Source organism: Thermobia domestica, chromosome 3 (assembly GCF_964235325.1).
Source record: "Thermobia domestica chromosome 3, izTheDome1.hap1.1, whole genome shotgun sequence".
NCBI classification, from domain to species: domain Eukaryota; kingdom Metazoa; phylum Arthropoda; class Insecta; order Zygentoma; family Lepismatidae; genus Thermobia; species Thermobia domestica.
The window spans coordinates 273980348-273996511 of record NC_137456.1 but is presented as its reverse complement, the minus strand read 5'-3'; the positions used below and the strand labels follow the sequence as shown (position 1 = coordinate 273996511).

The 16164-nt window shown below is 34.6% G+C and overlaps 1 protein-coding gene across 4 annotated transcripts in view; it reads right to left on the bottom strand.

Moving 5' to 3' along the window:
• The window catches only part of LOC145681057 (uncharacterized), a 53162-nt gene that overhangs the window by 18965 nt on the left and 18033 nt on the right, over positions 1-16164 (bottom strand). For all 4 annotated transcript variants that reach the window (XM_081752404.1, XM_081752405.1, XM_081752406.1 and 1 more), the window contains exons 2-3: positions 11047-11552; positions 2069-2176 (exon numbers count right to left, since the gene is read on the bottom strand). In XM_081752404.1, the coding sequence (XP_081608530.1) occupies positions 2069-2176; positions 11047-11477 (539 nt within the window). In that variant the 5' untranslated portion in view covers positions 11478-11552. The remainder of the gene's footprint in view (positions 1-2068; positions 2177-11046; positions 11553-16164) is intronic.

Below are 16164 nucleotides of genomic sequence, written 5' to 3'. Positions count from 1 at the left end.
CTAGATTTTTTTCAAAAGAATAACATGCACAGTATATACAGAAGACGATTATCTAGATACTGCTACGAAATGGATATATGATCGACACTTAAAGAATATAATACACGTAATTAAAAACGAGAAACATGGTAATTCAAGACCTAACAAATTTCATTTGACAACCCAATTCGATGAATGTCGAGTAATCAAGAAACTATATTCTGTACAGGCATAGACTTCATGTACTGACATATTTTTCAGTATGGGTTCAAATGCAATCTATCCGAAATTATTTAGTTTTGCGTTAAGAATCTGCATTTGACAAACAAGTTGTACAAATGGAAAAGAAAAGAATGACAAAATGAGTGCCAAATACAGAGTGAGGCAAAAGTCTGGATACATCTCTATAAAAGTCGAATGGTGTGAGGAATCATACCTTCGTCTAGTATGGGGTGTCTATAGGTGGGAGCGCAACTTCTAGGAGCTATGGCGACAGCGACAGCAATCTTGGACTTGGGTCGCGTTTATCAAATGGGAACGGGGTTGTGGTGAAATATCATTTTGCATTGTCTTTTGCCGAAGAATACACCTGTGCAATCCGTTTTGCGATATCTTTATTCGTGTAGAAGTTATGACCTGTGGAAATTAGAGACAATTGTCAGAGTCGGCATTACAACATATGCTCAATAAGACCTCCACTGTGCTGTATACACAATTGGAGTCTTTTTTGCCAGTCCTGCTGCACACATTGCAGGGTCTGTGGGTCAACAGAGGCACACGCCTCCTCAATGCGCTGGCAGACATATGCTACATTGTTGATTTTTACCTCATGTACAATTGATTTCAAATGGCCCGATATAAAGGAGGTGTGATATCAGGGGAACGTTGTGGACTTTCCACAGGACACCTACCTATCCGGAGACCTGGAAACTGTTACAAGAATGTTGGGAAATCACCCTGCGGATTCAGCAACTTTGGAAACATAATCACGGAGCATGTTAAGATTCCTCTGTTCATCTGTTCATTCAAGGTTTCATCAATAAACACCGGACCTACGATTCTTGTGTCCCGAATCCCACACCAAAGCATCACCAAATTTGTCCGATAACTTGGAAACTGTTATATGTGAAATGTCATTTCTATCAGGATGCCGGGCACTGAAGTCAGCAGCAATCAATCTGGTACTTTGTCCACCACTCGTCAACACAATTTCAATGTGTTCCTCTGTGTAAGTTCCAATGTGGATCACCTGCAAGATACAAAAAATTGACCACCTCATTGCAATTTTAAATTTTAACAGGTTATAGTTCCTACACAAATAAAGATACCACGAAACGGATTGCACAGCTGTATTTCTCAGGGAAAGGCATTGTAAAATGATATGCGACATGACCTAATTCCCATTTGAAAAACGTAACCCAAATCCAAGAAGGCGGATATCAAGACGGGTGTCGTCATAGCACTGTAAGGTCCGCCCCCACCTATAAATATCTCATACCAAACGACATTATGATTTCTCACACCCTTTGACTTTTATAGGGATATATTTAGACTTTTGCCTCACCCTGTATATTTAACGTATTCTATTAGGAAACAGTATATAACTAAAGTAAAGTTTCTCTTGTTTCTAGTCTGCGCTACTAAACGCTGAAATACACCAGGATGTACGTCTTTTTTATCTAGAATTCCACTTTCATGCAACCAAAGAATTCCCCTAGCTATGTTTATAATCACACACCAAAAAAGTGAATAATTTCGAGATTCTTACAATTATTAAGTTAATAAACGGTCCATGACAGGTAGATATATCGTACTTTTAACCTACTTCGGGATACAATTTACGAATTAACATTTATAATAAAATTTCTTATTCAACCCTTGCCTCGTGTATCATTGTTATATGTTGTATGCATATAAACACAAGAGAACATAGCATTAAAATACATTCTATTCTTGATTCAAATTCCCTATTATTACAATACTACAAATTTACCTAAAGTAAGAAAATCTAATTAACGTAGTATTGCAAGTGTTGACGCCTATGGATACAGCTCACGATTAATCCTAAATGGAATAAATTTAACTGTACCTGAATTCTTCAGAATTCTCTTCCAGTTCCTGACAATGATCATCTTGAACGTCTTCTCCGCTCTTATCTCTACTACGGGTAGACCATTGATTATTTAAATCTTCATCCCTACGACAAAAACTCACAATATTGTAGTAAGGAAACTTATTTTACTGCGAAATGGTTAACACTTTACAATGAATTATATATAGACAAACGACTCATTAGATATGGCTATTGAACTCTCTTGACAAGTTGTTACTATATCATTTTTATTACCTTTTAAAGGATTTTAAAAATGAAATGAAATGAAATCTTTGAGTTTTACGTCCCACGGTTATGCCGGTTAGGCTAAAGGAGACGGTGATGATGAGTAATGAATGAAATGGTGGAATGAAGAAAGTGGGAGGAAACGGGAGAACCCCGAGAAAACCCACGCACACGTAAAGGATTTTAAATTTAGAATAGTCTAAAAATCTTTACACAAAAAAGTCAATACTATACTCACCTGTTAATTTTTTGCTGATCTAAATAATTCAAAATATCGATGAGTGTATCTAAAAGTGATTCTTATGCTCAAGGTCTTAGTATTAATATGGCATAGTTTGGAATTTCAAAATCAATTAGCTTTGTTCATCATTTCCCTTTGCGGAAGTGGCGTAATGAAATGACATAAAATGCTGAAATTTGTAATGTTGTAAATGACTTTCCGGAAAGAGAAATGAAATCATTGAGAATTAAACGATCACATAGAAGAGCACCAACATTTCGGACAGAAAAGTTCATCTGATTCAAGCTATATCTGTCAAAGGGTCAACGATACAAAATGGAACGCATTGGAGCTAATAGTAAAACCAGAAATTAAGTAACAAAATTTTTCACCTATAATTTATAATCATATAACCCCTTCTTACTGTGAATTATTTGTATAAAGCTTTCGAAATGACAAGTTACATGGTCTCGAGCCGGCTTTCTCCTCTGTCTAAAGTCCGGTGTTTTCAATCTGCAGCCGGCGATAGTATTAAGTTACTATTTCCACTACTATCAATATCACATGTGCTAACTGGAAATATTATATTACTATAATAATTCCCGTGTTTAGCGAGCAGATAAATGCATTATGCATATGGACGTGCAATCCGGATGTTTCTATATATATTAGTTGTGTTGATTCAGGCATTTATGCTTCCATATGGAACAATTGAGAAAATCTTTAAAATAAGTTTTTCCGCATGTAAATTTTGACTCAACCTTCTGCTTAATATTTCTTATTATAACAGTTGAGTTGACTTGATGTTAAGTTTAATGTCCCGTTCAGAAGCGAGGCTATATGAGACGTGAACCTACTGATTAATGTGGAATCCGAACCACATGAGCTCCCACCGGGAATCGAACCCGGATCTCCCACGCCACTTCTTATATGAAATCCAACTTGTACCCTATCACAGAATATTTAACTATGTAACTTATTAACTGTACTTCGGTTCTTTCTCCTGCTAGATGTATTTAAAATCTAAGTTTGTTTTTAAATTTCTATAGTACAATACGAGACAGAAAACAATAACATTACATTTCTTGTGTAAAACATTTTTAAAACTAACATCTTTATAAGGCACATATTGTTAACATTTTTAAAACTAACATATCTTTATAAGGCACAGATTATTTCATTATTTTTGCTCCGTGTTTACGATTGACTACTCATTAATACATTTTCCTTTCCCTCTTCCATTCTACTTATCTATCTATTTAAAAAATGCTGAACAAACGTGTAGGGATTAAAATAATACAATCAATTGTCACACGCGAAAGAAACTACACTGTTTCGAGCTAAGTAGGAATCCTGGTGATCTTACATAATAGGGCCGCGGCGTACTCTGAAGCTTGTTAATAAGGGGACTGAAGCTCTAAAATTTATAGGTGTTAATATACATACTTTAATATGGTAAATGTTCATTTGTTCATAATATCTTGCATAAGGAAGAAGTTAAAACAATTAACTCTTTTTAACATGCGACTGCAATCGGGCGGGAACATAACCTCTTGCCTTTACTCGTACAGCTCGAATTATTCTTTCTCAGTAAAAAAAGTTCGAATTTGTAAGTCGTAGAAAATGTTGTTAAAAAAATAATTATTACGGGTTTCAGAACTCAATTCATTTATATCAAGCGTTAATGCTGAAACAAGGAGTCCTCAGAGAGGATGCCTCTCTCATGCAAGGATAAGCTAACCACGTAAAAAAAGTACAGTGGGTGACTCTTTGGAGGCACGCATGCAGAAACTTACTTCGGTAGAGTTCAAATTTTCTAAATTTAATATAAGGTTTAATTATATTAGAATTTGTAACGTAAGAATAAAGTGACAGTCGACTTTAAGGAGAGTTGAACCCTCGACAAATACTTTTGCTTATATCGCTCATCTTTGAACGCAATGTAGAAAACTTACAAGAGAAAGATTTAAAGAAATAATTAACAACATTTATAATTAATGTTATAATTAATAAAGGCTCAGGTTGGCAGCGACAAAATACAAACTATACGGTGGTCATAGCAGGATGAAACCGACGACCCGGCTTCTAGCAGTTCTAGTGGAATAAATTGAAAAGTAATTACTACAGCTATTACTTACATTTCTAGCATGCACAATGAATATGTTAAATTTATTGGAACACCAATTTTGACATCACTAATCCTTCAATTTTATTTGCAATAACGCTAGATGAAGAGACAACAAGGGGGCTTGTTTTCGGCAACTACTCTAAATATTGCGTACCATTAGCTACTGCTCATTAGAGTGGAGCGAAAATATCGAATTTTCGGTTATCAAATTCTAATAGGGCTCAAAAGTTGCGTAATCGCATGGGAATGAATAGAAAAATAACAAAAAGATTCACACTCTGGATCTTTAGTTCGCGCAAACAGCTTAAAACTTAAAAAATAGAAAAAGCACCAAAATGCACCTTTATACAAGAAATATACAGATTACTTTTTTCATTCCAAGTACTTTATTCTAGTTGTGTGAGGTCATGTCTGTTAACAATTCGTACGTAAGTGGTTTTATACATTTTCATAATTATTTTGCAGCTCTTCGCCCATTTCTCAACTTTTTGTCTTGAAATGTCCCAGAACTCATCACGAGGAAGTGGCTGCAATTAGAGTTCCACCAACACCCTATATAGCTCTCCTATCAATTAGGGTGTGGTAAATTATGCTGATTTAGTCAAGGATGTTGTCTTAAATTCATATTTCTTTTTGAATCAAATTTTGGCATTGTGAGTCTTGAGAGCAGAGTTGCTTTAGTATAACCATCTGTTTTCTTGTTCGCACACTTTTCCTGCAGACTCTGTGACAAGTTCAATACAACTTTTAACTTCCTGAGTATGGCATGGAAAGTTTAAGAAGTCAGTCTCGAGCAGATTTGTTATGCATAGGTCATAAGATAGTTTGTGTTATCAAGCTTTCGAGCACTGAAGGGGGCGCAGCTTATATTTTCTCCAATCTACCAGCTCATTGTCGTCCGTGACATTACAATTTATTGATGGTGCCATAAAAGTTCTAACATATTTCTTGTTCGGATCTTGACTTCTTGACTCTCACACTCTCCTGTAACCCAATTCTCGTACGTGTTGTCTTTTATCCACTCTAAGCCAACAGTATGTTCTCTGGATCACAGAAGAACGCGTATCTCTCAATCACAGGATCGATGATTCTTTTAATGTTGTTTGGCGGATATCTAATTGTTTGAACTACCTTCAAAATATATTTATGTTCATATTTCGCGGACTGATATTTTTCTATGTCGAACCAGCTACAAGCATATCTCTTCATAATGTAATTTACAAGCACTTTGAGTTCGTTTGTAGGATTTGTCGGAGAAACTACAACCGGTTTGCACATGTCTGCCAACAAAAGTAACTGAGAGGTCTAGGATCACTTGTAGCCACATCTAGAGCACACTGGCATGTCTGAATTGCTCTGTTAGAACTTTTGTGAGACCTTCAATCAAAATGTTGATACTACGGACTACAGTGACCTGATAGATTGGAGAAAATGTAAGCTGTTGCCCGTCCAGTGTTCGAAAGCTTATCACTTATGCATGGCAAATCTGCTCATGAGTTTGACTTCTTAAGTTTTCCATGCCTTACTCAGGAAGTTGAAAGATGTGTTAAACTTGTTCCAGAGTCTACAGTAAAAGTGTGCGGACAAGGAAAAAGAGATGGCTACATTAGAGCAGCTTTGCTCTCAAGACTCACAATGCCGAAATTTGATTTTAAAAAATCTGAATTTAAAACAACGTTCTTGACTAAATCAAGATAATTTAGCACATCCTAATCGATAGAATCGTTGGATAGGGTATGGCTGGAACTCGAATTGCAGCCATCTCCTTGTGAGTTCTGGGCCGTTTTAGGAAAGAAGAAAAAGTTGAGAAATGGGCAAAGAGCTATAAATCACTATCACAAAAATGTATAAAATCACTCACATTAAGGAATTAATAAACACATTACCTTCAGGAAGTAGCCAAGGGGGGGTACGGACCCCCCCTTTGAGACCAGAAATGAAAAAAATTAAGGGAGGATGGAACAAAATGAAATGAGAAAAAGAAGGATCAGCGTTAAAAATAAACTACAGGAAGCTTTTGGTTACTCTTTCTTATGAGGAAATTTGTATTACTTGCAATACATGGCTGCAAGGTGAGCGATATCCTGGAAGAGTCAGGGAATTTGAAATTTCTAGAAAAGTTGCGGAATTTTCAGAATTTCTGCTACTAGTCAGGGAATTTTAAGTTTCCGAAAGCATAGTGCCGTGTGTAACAGCGTGGACATTGTTATCATAATTTTTCGTCATCGCATCATTGCAATATCAAACATGTTATTTCAAAAACAATTTTCTACTGCTCCTTTAACCTGTCATTTGAAACAGACTGTAGTTGACGGAATAATAAAAACAAAAATATATGTGGAAGGAAAGTTCTGTTAACATTTGATTCAACAGAAAAAGGAACGCAGATATTGTAAAATATTTTACAAGACATTATTGAGTATGTACTTTTTATAATAGTGAATATGATCATTTTATAACATTTGAGGTAATAATGAAAGGAAAATTGTTACATTTAAATAAACAGAGGAAGGACATAAATATTCTATAATCTTTTTCAATACGTTTTTTTTTTTAATTTTATTCAAGATTTCTACATAGTTTGTTAAAATACTTACCAACATATCCTCACAAACCAATATAGGTTGATAGTAAAGTAGTTTAGATTGATCGAGGTCCTGGGCCTTCAGAATTTCATGTCACCGCCCCCCCCCCCCGTTACGAAATCCTGACTAAACGAACCAATGTATGTTTCAGTAACATTGTTTAGAATTATCGAGCCCTTTGTGTAATGATCACAGTATTTCATATCAGGGACTCCCCCCCTTCACGAAATCCTGGCTACGTGCCTGTTACACATTTAAAAAAAATACTTGGACGTTTAGAAATGAAAAAAGCAATATATTTGTTGCACAAAGATAAATTTTGGTGTTATTGTTTTTTCAAATTCTAGGTCGTTTAAGCGAATTGAAGATTCAAAGCGTGATTTTTTTTCGTTATTTTTCAATTGATTAGCATGCGAATACGCAACTATTGAGCTTTATTAGAATTCGGCACTAGAAAATTTGATTTTTTCGCACCACCCTACTGCTCATGTCCCTTCTGATGTGAATAAGAAGTATAGGGCCCTACAATTAACTATTTAATAAAATAACCATAATAGGCGTAGGGAAATATCGTATTTTTTGCCCATCTCAAGGAAAAATTTACAAATAAGTTATTTTAAAGTTTCTAGTTGAATATTTTGCCACGAATCAATAATAAAATTGGTATGTAAAATACCACACGAAAATATTATTAGAAAGGTACTATCGTTTATTCATATTCCTTGCAGTTACATTAGTTTCTTTTCAGACTAAAACTAGAAAAAGCGATTAATAAGTATGACACGGTATTAAGCATCCAAATATTAGTATCATGCATGATTCGGAGAAATATCGTAAATATAGGTATACCTGAATTTCTCAGATTTGTTCTTCAATTCAGAACAATCACCGCCAGGAATGTCTTTTTCGCTTTCATTCAAATCTGTTCAGGTGAGTGAACACTGTACTCTTCAGCGCTACGACTAAAGTCTAAATATATCAATAAAACCTACTTCACTGTGAAATGGCTCACAGATAAGAATAAACTACGAATTGATAAGTACTTTAGTAATAGCTCTTGAACTTAGTTTTAAAGCTGCCATTAAGTCATTTTGTTATCACCTAATATGATTCTAGATTGAAGATAAAAAAATCTTCTTAACACAGAAACTTTAACGCAATTATATTGAACATTACTTTTTTTTTTTTTTTTGCTGATTGCTTATATTTCAAAATTGTAATGAACATGTTAAAAAATGATCTTTATATTCCATTCAGTTACTATTAGTATGGCATAGCTCGTAAGTGGAGTAATCTGTAATTTCGTTTATTGTTTTCCTTTAATCGAAGAAATTTAAACAGTATCGAAGGCATATTATTTAACTCCAGTGTTGCTTAAGCTCCAGAATCAGGTATACTCCAGAATGTGGCGTAGCGAACTCTCTATATTCAATGCTGCAATTTTAAACTCCTATATACGATGCAAGAAAATAAAAATGCAATTTCCCCATACAGTATGAACCGAGAGTCTATAGTATCAAATACATGAAATCCAATGTCTGAGAGAATAGCGCAACCAATTTAAGGTATATTTTTTTGAAGTGACAAGAAATAAAAGTATACCTATACACAAAGTAGTATACCTATACACAGTGGACATTCAATCGGTATACTTAAAGATACATTTTGTAATTTCAATGCACTGTAATTAAATGCTGCGTCTGAGAGCATAAAGCCATATTTTCTGTGTCCGCTTTCCCTAAAACAGTAATCTGATAAATTGAAAATGGTTCTCCCGTTTATGCATTTTGTTTAGAAGCTTAAAAAATGAAGTATTTTATGATTATATTCGACGATTTAGGGTGTTAGTTTCAACGCCAAAGGTGTAATTTGTAAACTCCAATGTTTCCTAAACGGAAATTTGTACCAGTGTAGTAGTAATACAGTCGTTTATTAACAATGGAGGCTCCTGAAGCAGAAGTGTCTGAATGCAGAAAGAGAGACTCATTAAAAACATCAGGCAAGAATGCATTACGAACGAAAAGTTAAGGGTTTTTCTTTTTGATCTGAGTGTTCTACTCCATGCATAAAATAAAGATCAATCGACACTTTCTGGCAGTTTGTTTTTTCTAAACAAAGAAGACGAATATAACCAATAATAGAAAAAAACATCATTGAAACTCGGCTTGTAAAACATAATCATTATCTATGTACTCCGTGTTTTAATTAAAAAAAAGAAACGTTCATAAGGTGATTTCACAACACACAGGAAGGGTTTTTGCAACTAACGGAAGAGTGTTATACACGAGGAACGAGAAGAATGAAAGAGCCAAAAGCAATTGAAGCAGCTGCAGTTGCATTCACCCAAATATTTTACTTTAAATTTTGATTAAAAAAAAAGAGAGAAAAGTGGTTTTGAAGGTTTTTCTTGTTTAGGAACTTGGACTAATAGCAAATTGTTGATTCATACGAGAAAAAGAAAAGATGTTCGTTATTGGTCTTGCACGTTCCCCATCACGAAACTCAGAACGTTATCAACAGTATGAGTCACACAAATGGGCACAGCTCAATCTCTATTTCTAGACTCGTATAAAAGTAAACGAACTTTTACCAGACTTTTCCCTAAAGAAAAGCATACACGTTATATAGAGAAGATAATTATCTGGACGTTGCTATCAAACCAATATAAGACCGGTAGTTGAAGAATATTCCCTCTAACGACAAGAATCATGAACAGCCTAATACTAAATAAAATTCAATACACACTACACAATTCAAAAAATGTTATGTAATCGAGAAAGGAAAATGTGGTAATGACTAAGTATACACTGTATTGTCACTATATTGCAGTACACACTATATAATAACAAATTTCTCGATAGTAATGCAATCTCCGAAAAATTATTTTTTGCTTAAGGAATTTGAATTTAGCAAAGACACTCTTGTACAAATGTAAAAAAGAAAATAAAACGTCCATCATGGGCGTTTAACGTACTGCAATAGAACACAGTATTTTGACTAAATTCAAATTTTTCTCTTGTCTCTAAGCTCAACTTGTGAATACCAAAAGTGTAAGAGGATCTTCGTCTTGGAAATTTGAATACGGAAGCTTCAGACAACATGAGAAAAAAAGGGAAAATAACTCACCTATATGTTTTATAATCATCTCTTGCCCACTGTAAGATATAATTTGCAAAATAGTATTTACGAAAACTTTAAGGGACAAAATCACTTTATATCGTCGAAAGCAGAGTGGAAAATACACTTCGCTATAACGATATACTCCTTGGACATAAGACCAACAAAACATATCACTTCTTGTCAAGCACACAGTTTCTACGGAATAAGAGTTGATGATATATATATATATGCGTCACACAGTATTTAAGCCAAATGTGATGATAAAGTGTTTTCTTTAATTTCTCACTTCCGTTTTGAGGTATTATCCTAGTATTTACCTGACATTTTTTGAGCAATATTGAAAGAATCTTCAGTCATAACGGCTGGCTGTTGAATCCTGAGTATAAAGAGGGAAAAGAATTTTAATTCTAGTTTATAATATAAACAACTACTCATCTCCCTGTTACTCTACAAAATTCTGTATTTCCTTCATTTTGTAAATCAAAATATAAATGGACTGGAGTTCAAAGTGAGCCCGACGAAACGCGATGAATCTTGATAAATTTCCTTTGTACGAGAAGAGATTCCTAAAATTTTACTTATATGTGTACAATAACACATGGATTCTTAGTGAGTAAGTAATTAGGAAAAAAAACTCAGTTTTTCACAATCCTGGATAATACAAATATAAACATACCTGAATTCCAGTAGTTTTCGATATTCACTTTCTTGAGTCTTCTTTTTTTTATTTCTGCGAACATTAGATTTGGAATTCTTTGATTCTCCAGCACTAAGAGTACAGTCAACAAGTTTTTTATCGAGAACTTCCAAGTTATAGTGAAGTGATTCGCTACTTGTAAGTAAAGTAGATAAAGGCTGTACTAAACATATAGCTTTTGAACTTAATTTCCAATCTGATATTATATCGTTTTTATTATTTTCAAAAATTGTTTTGACTTTAGGCATCGCAGAAACTTCAGTATTATTACATCCATTTGTTCCACTTTCTGTTGATTCCTCAGTTTTCAAAAATTTCACAGAACATGTTGAAATACAATTTTCAGCAGTTTCACTTTCGATTTTTATTTTAAGTGTTGTCGATGGGATGTTCATTCTACCAGAAGCCATCTTTTGCTACAAGAACTATTTTGTAGGTACTTCATTTGACAAAAAAAACTCCCTCAGTTGAAGAAATCACTCGTTCTAGAATGGGATAAAAAAAAAAAGTTGTTACTATAACACACATGTATCTGTTAATATGTAAATAAACCAACATACACACACGCACACGTGAATTACCTAAAACCTGCCTTCTGAATAAGTCGAAACTGTAAGATACTTTTGATGCAATGTTTTTACAGGCCCCAAGTAGATACAGAGGGTGTTATATGTAGTCTATTAAAACAAATGAACAAGCAAATGGAATGACGTTTAGTAAGAAACTTGCATTATGATGTGGTTTTTATTATCTGATAACACTGTTCAACAAATTTTGATGGAAAGTGTGTAAATTTTTGAAATTGCGATTTTCACATTCATTTAAGCATAATATGAAAGGAAATGATAATAGAAAAATTTTCTTAGCTCAGTTTGTGAAAAAAACGCCCTTGTACAACAGTAGCTGTATATATACAAATGTATTTTTATAGAAAATTTAAGCAAAATCCTTGTAAAAACCTACATTTCACTTTTCTATCTATTTCACTGTGATGTGATAAGCTGGGGAGTTAAGAAGTACCCTAACCTATAGCTTTCTATACCCTTGTACTTCCTTTTTCAAAATTGCGCAAATACCAGTTTCACAGCGATACAGAAAATAAAGTATTCGTGGTCAAGTTAAACATTAACAATTCCGTAATAAAAATCAGTATTAACATCAAAACATGAAAAATATGTACAAATACCTTTTTGTGCAAAGACTACACTGCAATGTAGACAAAAGTTTCAAGTGATCCCTTGTGCAGGATTATGTTTATTTTATTTTGAGCGTCTTCGCTTGGCTTGCCTTTTGTAGGTTACATCTGGAGCATCCGTTGCAATAATCCAACAGTAGTCGGCCAATATGTTAGAACTCAACTTTCCCTCATATCTCTTCTACATGGCTGCAATATCTTGATGGAAACGCTCACCATGTTCGTCACTTACTGCTCCACAATCTTCGGGAAAGAAGTCTAGATGCGAATGAAGAAAGTGGAGTTTCAGAGACATATTGCAACCAAGATTTTCGTAGCATAATAACAACTTTACTACCAGTTGTTCGTAATTTGTTGCTCGGTGTCTTCCCAAGAACTGTGAACAAACACTCTTCAAGCTTTCCCACGCAGCTTTCTCCTCACCTTGGAGAATTTCGTCGAACTTGTGATCTTTGAATAGTTGCCTAATCTGTGGCGCTATGAAACATCCTCTTTAACTTTGGCATCACTTAATCGAGGGAATTGTTCTCTTAGGTACTTATAGGCCTCATCCACTTGGTTCATGCTCTCAACAAAACTTTTCATAAGACCTAATTTAATATGTAGAGGGGGAAGCAAAATTCGGTTACGATCTACCAGTGGTTCATGCTGCACATTTTTCACTCCCGGCTGAAGAGTTTCTCTGGTACTCCAATCACTTTTGCGGTAATGAGATCCACGATCTCTACTGTCCCATTCACATATAAAACAACAATACTTTGTATACCCTACCTGCATACCTAGCAACAGTGCTATTACTTTAAGGTCACCACAAATGAGCCACTGAAAATCGTAATATTTATAGGCTTGAAGTAAACGTTTCAAGTTTTCATAAGATTCCTTCATATGAACTGCGTAACCTACAGGAATTGAAGGAAGTTCATTTCCAATATGTAAAAGCACTGCCTTTAAACTCAACTTGGACGAATCTATAAAGAGCCTCCACTCCGTAGGTTCGTAATTAATTTTAAGTGCACTCATGAGATCATTTACATCTGTACATGCACAAGTGTGTCTTCCATAGTAAAAAATGAAGTGAACATCATCTCCCTATTCCGATACACAGAAATATTTACTTTTTCCTGCAATAAATTCCATTGCTTTAAGCGTGACGCTAAAATTTCGGCTTTGCTTTTCGAGAGGTCCAAGTCTCTGATTAGATCACTTAGTTCCTCTTGAGTAAGTCTATGTGGTTCACATGGAGGTTCTTCTACAACAAACGTAGGGTCCTTCGAAGTACTTGATTCAGGGGCTTCAACTTCTTGATCATCATCAGAAAAAAGATCGTATTCTTTAGGTGGGTCAGAAACAGGTAGTCCTTCTCCATGTGGAACAGGTCGCATTGCAGAAGGAATGTTAGGATAGATCAAGGCCCGCTTCTTCTTCGTGGAAATTCCCTTCTTGACGAAAGGAACCATACAAAAATAATAGTCTCTGATGTGGTCGCTTGGCTCCCTCCAAATCATGGGCACTGCAAAAGGCATTGAGCGCCCCTTCCCATTAATCCAATTTCTTAGATTGCTGGCACAAGTGTTACACACAATGTGGGGTGCCCAAGATTTATCTTGGTCTCCAATTTTACAACCAAAGTAATATTGATAGGCTTTTCTTATTAGTGGTGTTATAGTCTGCTTTTGTGAGGAAAATGTCACTTCCGCACACACGTAGCAGAAGCTATCCGCACTGTTTACACAATTTTGCGGCATTTTTGTTTCTTGAAATACTCAAAATGTCATTTGAAATAGTTCCGACAACTGTCTAAAAATATACATTCGAAATACCAGTATTTTTGCGTACTCGTAGTTGTATTTTTATGTCCTGCATTACACAAACGTCACACCCAAAACGCTGATAACTACACTAAACCTGACTTTTCTAAGAATAGCAGAACACTACTGAGATAAGGAACACAATGAAACCAAGCGTTCATATTGTTTCTCCAGTGTTGCCAGATCAGTGTAACATTTTACCCCAAACGAAGCGAATATATTTATTTTTAAAGCGTTATTATTAGACATGCCTGTAAAACGAAAAGTAGAGCTAATATTCGAAAATAACTTTCAAATTGGTGATCAGCACCACAAAATCAATAAGAATTAGCTGATTTTGTTCAATTTACATTTTCGTTGTTGAACAGTGTAATTTATAGATTGCAATTCCAAGCAACAGATTGGGGAAACTGATATATACTAAATTTCAAGACAATTGCATAATTTATGGGATATGTTGAAGAAAAACAGACAGCCTGAGAGACGGACATACGACTACCGGTTGTGTTGTATGACAGAAGTTTACTACGTAGCTTAAAAAAAAAACTGAAATAGACTTGAGTTTACGAACAGTACTCACAAGACGGCTAACCGCTATTCTAGCAAGATTTACGAAAATCACAAAATTACTTGAAAATATTTAGAGTATCTTTCAATAGGACACAGAAATATGCCTGAAAAATCCCTTTTTTGTATATACAACCCTGTTAGTAAAACACATTGAATACAGTCTTGGGAAGTATCGCGCTGCTTCTTAAGTAACTTTTCCTAAAGTAACTACGATGGTAACGCGTTACAAATTTTTAAGTAACGTACCGAGTTTGCGCTATTTTTTGTGCATTACATTTCGGATGAGTAACTACAACACAAGTATATTATTTTTCGGAAAAATATGTTTTTTGCCTGTAAGTGAATTTCCCAAAATGGAGTGTTGGAACAAGAACTATGTCAGTGACCAACAATTAGTCACCGACACACATAGAAGCAGATAAGATCTTAGTGCCACATGCTGTTTCTGGAAGATGAGTAAAGCGTAAGGCAAATCACGGGTACTAAATGGAAACACTGGAAGATTTTGTCATAGATTTTGACAGCTCAAATCAATACATTCAGAGAATGAAATACGAATGTAATGGTCGTATAGTTTACGTTAATTGGTGTTGTTTTTATAAAGATGCAGAACGAAAATATTTTACTGTTCGCATGTTTAAAAAAAATACGTTTTCTTAAAAACTGAGGACGATGGTGGACAAAATTTAGAAGTAAGATGTCTGAAGTGCCCCGGCGGGAAATATTTGTCAACAGCCAGGCTTTGGTCCGTTTTTTTATAGGTATCTTTCTAGTGTAGGCCGAAACAGCACACACACACACACACACAAACATTAGGGATCAAGCTATTGTCCAAATGTTATCCGTGCATTTAATAATATTTTGTCAGTGCTTTCTACAATACGAGGCCTAAGATCTACTTGTCAGGAGAGTTAGACAGGGATGGGAAGATATACTTGTATCTAACCTTTGGCATACTATCTTGGAATAGCGCATTGTTTGTAGTTGCTATATACTTATTACTGTGGATATGTTTGACGGGTGCAATAATTATGATATACAGTAAGGGGTTAATATGAACTGATGAGAAGACGCATCTTATTACTAGAAAACAGTTTATCGATTTTAGAGCTACTGGTAAGTTTTGATTCACCTTCAGTTCAAATGTTCCCATTTTATTAGTTACAGTGTAATACTTTTTCATATTCTGTACTTTCAGTTTTACATAGCAATATTATTCTTCTTTTTATTATTATTATTATTGTACAATTAGTTTATTAGAAGAATAATAAGCAGACGTTCGATTTTCACACGAAGTATGGCATTTTAATCAGTATTACATTGTAAAAATATGTTCATACAGCTGTCAGATAAGAATTTATTCTTGAATCTACATAAAACGATTTAGAACGTGCAATATTGCGTTATAAAATCAGCAAACCACATCAAATTTCCTATAAATTATCTGTATAAAGTAAACAAGAAAGGATATGGGAACGCTACTATTATCAACCTACGGTTCTAAACATTTACGTTGATTTGGCA